General features: G+C 42.3%; 3 protein-coding genes across 3 annotated transcripts; 1 reads left to right on the top strand and 2 right to left on the bottom strand.

The window, feature by feature from the left end:
* Positions 1-88: 88 nt before the first annotated feature.
* SARC_06905 (hypothetical protein) lies at positions 89-1,124 on the bottom strand. Its single transcript, XM_014299175.1, has one exon. The coding sequence runs from the start codon at positions 985-987 to the stop codon at positions 436-438; it is 552 nt and encodes a 183-aa protein (XP_014154650.1). The 5' UTR covers positions 988-1,124; the 3' UTR covers positions 89-435.
* Positions 1,125-1,543: 419 nt separating this feature from the next.
* On the bottom strand, positions 1,544-1,834 carry SARC_06904 (hypothetical protein; the record flags this gene model as incomplete). Its single annotated transcript, XM_014299174.1, has 1 exon — positions 1,544-1,834. One exon carries the CDS (start codon positions 1,832-1,834, stop codon positions 1,544-1,546), a length of 291 nt encoding a protein of 96 aa, XP_014154649.1.
* A 3,316-nt stretch (positions 1,835-5,150) lies between these two features.
* On the top strand, positions 5,151-6,830 carry SARC_06903 (hypothetical protein). Its single transcript, XM_014299173.1, has one exon. The coding sequence runs from the start codon at positions 5,199-5,201 to the stop codon at positions 6,711-6,713; it is 1,515 nt and encodes a 504-aa protein (XP_014154648.1). The 5' UTR covers positions 5,151-5,198; the 3' UTR covers positions 6,714-6,830.
* Positions 6,831-6,917: the final 87 nt, after the last annotated feature.

Here is a 6,917-nt window from a genome sequence, read left to right as displayed (position 1 = left end):
TATATATATATATATATATATATATATATATATGCATGTATGTATGCATGTATGTATCATGATCAGTATCAGTTCTGTGTGAGATTATTTTCAGGAATCTTTATGCTTCGTTTATTCACTCATCTCATTTGTAGAAGAGTCTCAAACTCCCGAAGCAGTAGTATTTTAAGTATGTTTATCAGCGCTTCTCAAGCAGCCACTGCATCGGAGTCTCTCTTGAATTGCAAGTTTTGCAACGCTTCTGTCAATACTTGCCATCATATATCACTCCGATGCTTTTTATCGTTATAATCGTGTTCGCCACCCTTCACGAGCTCAAGCTTACCCTCTCACACACACCGACAGTACGCCAGTCCATCTCCATTGGTACAAGATATATCAATCGATAGGTTCCTACACACGCCCTGTATTCGTAGTACTGTAGTATGCCCATATCTACTCGTCCTTTTTCTCTGCACCAGCTTGCGAGGAGGCTGGTTGTGGAATCATGGACTCTCGGTCAAAAATGATCTGATAGATCAGCACGCCTGTGTACCAGTAAACAGCACCCAGACCTATAGCCAACGCCCCAAACTTGACCCGAGTTGCGGGGATGGAGATCTCAGCGGCCACATTGTCGCTCTCAGGGAATAGACTGATAAGATATAGAAGAGAACAGTTCTCAACTATGTCAGCCAGACACCCCAATGCCACACACCGTGTGACGAAGGTGGGTACATGACCTTTGAGATAGTAGATGGACGAGTAGATAGTGTAGCCGTACAAGGGTGGGAATAGACTGTCTATAGTTAAGTGGTATAGGTACATCTGCCTCGATTCTTCTGTATATTTGGCAATGTGTTCCAGCGTGGACTCTCCCGTGCGCTCGAGAATCACATCGATGGGTTCTAAGTTCATCTGCTTGGATATCTCGTTGAGGACTACCAGGAACATGAGCGTGCCTATCCACAGACTCCCCAAGGCAACAAGTGACGTTGTGCCGGACATGTTGATATATTTATTTCTCACAGAACACCTTTAGCGAATGTTCCCCGTGAAAGACTGTCTCTGGTAATAATATAGTGAATGTATCTAAATACAACCGAATGCGTTCAGAATTCTAATTTGTTGTGGCGCTGGATTCTGGAATCAGTAATATTTTGTCGATATTTACATACATCTATCTCGCGGAACAATATTTATGTTTTGATTGTTTTCATCAGTTGTTGACTTGTTGGGCTAGGTTCCTTCGAACTAAGGTTATACCTGTTTTCAGGTCTCTTGGTTATATTTACCGTTATATTGCCATATTTAGAACACAAATTAACCTTTTTTTAATTTAAAAATATATATAGCGATACTGTAGCATATTTACGTGTGACATCAATGACAAGTGGTGAGACTGCACAACGTGGGTTGTGTTTGGGCTCCAACAATCCGTGGTGCTGCTCGTCTCCAGTGCGAAGTAAAAGGTCTCATAGTTTTTATCGTGTATACGTGGACACGTGTCATATTGTCATATTAGTAGCTACTATTTAGGGTATTAGAGAAAACTAATGTGCGACTACGAGTGCATAAGGAGACCTATTCTAATAGATCTATTTTCAGTTTCTGAGTCGTCGGCAGTGTCTTTTGAGTGATTTATCTCATCTTCCACTTTGTTCACGTCCAGGCCAGTCCTTGTGATCTTGTTGCCTCCCTTGTTATTGTGATGTTCGCTCATACATGCGCCATCCTCGTCTAGATTGGCAGCACTCCCTTCTATGTTCGGCATTCGCACATCCGTAGCTCTATCTATATCCTTATCACTACCGATATATTCCTTACCCCTCATCTCAGCTTTAACGCATTCCATAGCAACCTCGCCTCCAGATACCTCACTATATAATGCTTTGCTGTTTGTATTAATCAGGTAATCGCAGTTCTCATCACAAAGTCCGAGACTTCTCCCTCTATGGCTTATGGTATTGCATTTCGCACCGTGGATGTTCACCTAGTTTGGGCGACTCCATATTATGAACAGTTCTCTTCCCAACAATGTTTCCTTCGCCGCCCCCCCCCCCCCCCCGCCATCAGATTCACGATCAGAATATCATTTTGTTTGATAATCATCCGACATTTTTGATTGACCTGTATTAGTTTACCACATAGTTTACCACAGTCACAGACAAATTAATGATTTCAATATTCATTCTGATCGTTCTTCTCTTTCTATCGAAATTAATTCTGATCGTTCTTCTCTTTCTATAGAAATACAAGGCTGCAAGTACGCACTGTTGTAAAGCAACTACCTATGTATTTGATAAAATAGAAACAGCAGATTATCTGCAGATTTTTGTTAAAGTATATTGCAGAAGGTGAGTGGTCCAAACACTAGTACGTCTGGTCAATCATAGTTGTCTAGAAAAGGTTGACCTAAGTATTGCTCAGATGAAGATGAAACATTTCCATGCCAGGTTGAATAAAAGCACCCCCACAGTCTCAAAAACCTATTGCAAAGTTAAACTGGGGGTTTTCGGGTCAAAAGTACAAGGGTGATTTCGTTGACGTGTGGCCAACGTAGTCTGAAATTCTGAGTTGAGCAATTATATATTTATAAGTCAGCTGTTGCGCGCGCATTTGATCAGATCCAAGCTAGCGATCGAAAGGAAAAGCATGTGATGCATAAAAAGTTGGTAGGTGTCAAAAATAGAGTAAAAAATGTTGTCAACACAATACTCAAAAATTTCTTCAATCCAATAACATTCGAGGTTAAATTTTGTTCATATCGAAGTACAAGAACGATGACAACGCTCCGGTACGCAATTGTAAAAATACTTCCGCCCAGCTATATACTACCTTATACTTGTGCGCAACACACTGTAACTATCAGCTTATCCTCGCACTTCCGCAGTTTTGTGCGCCACACAACACCACCATGTTGAATGTCAGACACTCGTAATGTGCTTTGGACCGAGTACATGTGAGTTCTCTCGACGAGAATTTGTCCGTGAAATAGTTTTAGTAAATATCTATGTCTATGAGCTCGAAAGAGAATCACAGGCTTTCTATGCCGGGTGTGACCCTCAGGAATTGCAATAAAAGAATACCCCAACTAAATACCCTCATGTCCTCATCTATCTTTTTAAAAAAAACCCCCGGGTTACACAACAACCTATTTTTTAAGCTCGTTGACGCCTGTACCAGAGCCGGACAGCTGACCGACACAATGAGAGTATGTGAGACAGCTGGACACCTGAACTCCATGCCTCTTTACTTTACGCGGGAGAGCAAAGTTTATTTTCGACTTTGTGGATTTAAAAAAAAATGAGTTTATGTAGACGTTTTTCGGTTTTTGACTTTAGGTACACTACATATCTCATACAGTCAGTCCTCGCTACATGTCCCAGTCCGTCAGAGCCTAAAATATGAACATCTAACAAGTGGACATCTGTTGGGGCCTTCTGATTGGCCGACAAGTTTTTGTGTGGATTAACTATGTACTGTACAGTACATGATTAACTCAGTATTGATAGTGCTACTTTTGAGCGAGATGCGTTTTGTAAACACTCTTTCAATATGTGTGACTTTTATTCCGCATAGAATCGATGTTTATTCAGTTGTGTTCTTAGGTTTAACAGCTCTGAGTTCGATTTGTCTGTGCTAACCTGTCATATATTCGCGTTGCATACGTTGCAATTCTCGGCGTAGCTCAAGTACTTTCACATTCCCTGTCTCTGGTTTGATTAGTTTTATTGCATTTTAATTATCGGCCGCTCGTTTGGCAGGAAATGCCTTGTGTGAAAATACTGACCAATCATATTGCTATAGTGGACATCTAACGAAGTGGACAACAAAAAGGTGGACAAGTTGCGAGGACCGACTGTATGTCCACAGATTCCTATTTCGGAGTTTTGGTTTCGTGAACAATCATTTTTTTAACTAGAACGCCCAGGGGATTGCCCTAGAGACAATCACTCTATTGATTTAAAGTAAAATTTTCTCTCTGGTCTCTGGAAGCCGTGGGGGAATTTTTATTTTTTCCTTTATTTAGGAAAAATCCCAAATTCCATATGATCCATTGATCCCCCTCACTTGTTGCATGTGAATTGTGAACTGCTTAGCGATGAGTGATGAGTGATCCCCTGAATCCTTGATTTTTTTTAACCTCTTCTGAAGTTCTTTGTTTTTTGTTTCATTTGAAAAATCCTTTTTTTACTACTCCAATTTCTATTTAGAAAACTAGAGTAGAGACTAGAGAGTCGGAGACGCAGACTCAGAGTTAGTATATCTGTATCAGCAACTCTCAGCATCCAGGTGCCAAACTTCCAGGTGGCCGGCAGCCCATTGAGCCCAGAGTCAGGCAGTCAGCCCTGTTACCAGCTGTGAGTGTGAGGGCTGACCGGCTGAGACGGTGTGAGGGTTTTTAGGGTTTAGGGTTGTGAGCTGTGACTGACTAACTGGGAGTCTGTGACTCCTGTGAGGCTGAGGCCTGAGCTGGCGCCTGGCTGGTAAGTGGCAGCGTGGGCAGCTCTCTATGTAGCCCAGGCCTGTGGCCCTACGCCACTTGCCAGTCGCCAAGTTCGGAGGCAGGCTCCGGAAGTCTGACTTCACATGTGGGTAGGTGGCTAAAATGAGTAAAGAATAAAGATGGCCATGAGACCATCATCATTTAGTGACATGTCAGATGTCACATTCCGTTTTCCGTGTTGAATACTTGAATTTGCTGTTTCGACATAGCCTTCGAAACAGCATAAGAGGCTCTAGCTAGAGAGAGAGAGAGACTGAGAGAAGGCTTTCAAGGACAATAGGAATGTACTCGTTCCAAACGCCGAAATCTGTATTCAAAAATTGAAATATCCTGTTGGAACTTGAATTGTCGATTGAGAAGTGTTCTTTTTTATTAAAACAAATGAGTCCGGGACTCCGGCCCCCAGAGGCCATGGGGGAGGGCATGTCCCATAAAAAAAAAGATAAAACTGGGGCAGTCTCGTCTCAAAGAATTAAAGTCCAATGACGACCTCTTGTAGGTGGACTGACCATATCGCTCGGCAACAAATAGCAGATGCCTATTTCTCTTTCTAGACAAATTCTGCCCATTCTAGATTGTTTATTTCCGTATAAAACGGCAACAAGATGCTTCACATTGTTCATTATTTTTTTAAAACACACAATATCGTTCTAACTTCCAATTTCGAACGTACTGACAAAGAACCAATACTGGGCATACACAGGTAAATATGTCCGCAATTATAGAGATGGGGTCTACCCCACACAATGAACAAGAAGAACAAGTGTTCGTACGCAAAAGTATTAAATATGTGCTGCCTAATGACAGCGTGGAGGCTTTCATCGGCCGTGTGGAGCCCAAACTTCCCGTTTCCCCTTTCATTCTTCCCTCCGGTGAAGTAGTAACTTCGCAAATGAACAACAGCTGTTATTTCGATGATGATTACCTAAATATGTTCAAGGAGCGCGTAGTGAAGAACGAGGGTGCCGAATTATACCGTGTACGTTGGTATGGAACGTCACTAAAGCCGGTCGAGGACCTTTTCATCGAGCGCAAGAGGCACCATAACTACAAGCAAGTCCATAAATACAGTAACAAGAAAAGATTGGAGCTTCCCAAGGAAGAAATGGATAGATTTCTGGTTGGTGCACCGATCGAAGAGTTGAATGCATCAAAGGATAAATTAGCCGGAGACATACAAGCAGCCATGGTGAATTTGAGGCCAAAAATTCGCACCCAGTACTTGAGGACCTCTTTAATGTCCGGAGAGAACAAAGACTTGCGCATCACACTCGACAGAGATATAATGTTGTTCACTGAACCACAAAGCTGGGCTGAAATTGCGGCGGCAGATGGCATGGGACAGGGTAGAGGCGTGAAGATGCCCTTCACGGTTGTTGAGGTAAAAGTGGCTATGGTTGAAGGTGGTAGACCTGAATGTCCTGATTGGATTCACACTGCGCTGATGGAATGCAATGCAAGGAAAATCAAACTAAGCAAGTATGGATACGGCTGCATACAGTTCTTTCCCATGCATGCGCACCCATCACCTAAGTGGAAAACAGAGGTAGAAACGTGGAGTGAGCAGTTGACCTCAAAGCCGGCGGATATCACTCGCGCTATTTCACTACGTGATCTTGGTATGCTTGCGCCACCAGCAGCTAGCTTGCATGTTCCTACCAACGGTAGCAATAGCAACAGATACTCTGATTATTGGAAAGATGATTCCTCGCAGGACTTTGCCACAGTAGAAATAAAGTCTGTGGACTGCAATGAGAAACCGCTGAAGAAGTCAAGTGGGAAAACTAGAAATATCTTTCGCAAGGCTAAACGACATGGATTGAATCGCAGGAAATATGGAAAGACTGATGGAAAAGCTTTCATGGCGAACGAGCGTACCTTCCTCAATTATATACAATGGACAAGTAGTTTAGCTACCTTCTGTGTAGGGTTGTTGCAGATTGCCACAGGAAATGAGGTCTTGTATGTATCATCTGCGATAATCGCCTTCTGTGACGTACTTATCGCGTATGCGACTATAATCTATCATTTGCGACGTATTTACTTCGTGAACAACATCACGTCGAAAGGTGGACGTGTACCGAGGTCTTTCAACGAATGGAAGGTTATATCGACGATTATGACCGTGTTCTTCATTGCGGTCAATTCGTACATCATCTACTTATGGACGGCACAATCATCAACCTCGTCTGGTGTTGCAAACACTATTATACTGCAAAGCTAAGCAGACTGTACGACGATTATAGATGAATACATAATTTAGCATCCTGATATTGTCAGGCATGAACAGTGTATCACTGTAATACCACTATCTTGGAATAAAACCAGATACCACAATGAACTTTCAGTATTGAACAAAGAACAAATGAGGTCTTGTATGTATCATTATCGATAATCGCTTTCTGTGGCGACATTATTATTTACGTGC

The sequence above is a fragment of the Sphaeroforma arctica genome (assembly GCF_001186125.1).
Source record: "Sphaeroforma arctica JP610 unplaced genomic scaffold supercont1.517, whole genome shotgun sequence".
Lineage (NCBI taxonomy): Eukaryota > Ichthyosporea > Ichthyophonida > Sphaeroforma > Sphaeroforma arctica.
The sequence above is the reverse complement of the archived record's forward strand: the minus strand, read 5'-3'. Positions and strand labels throughout refer to the sequence as shown.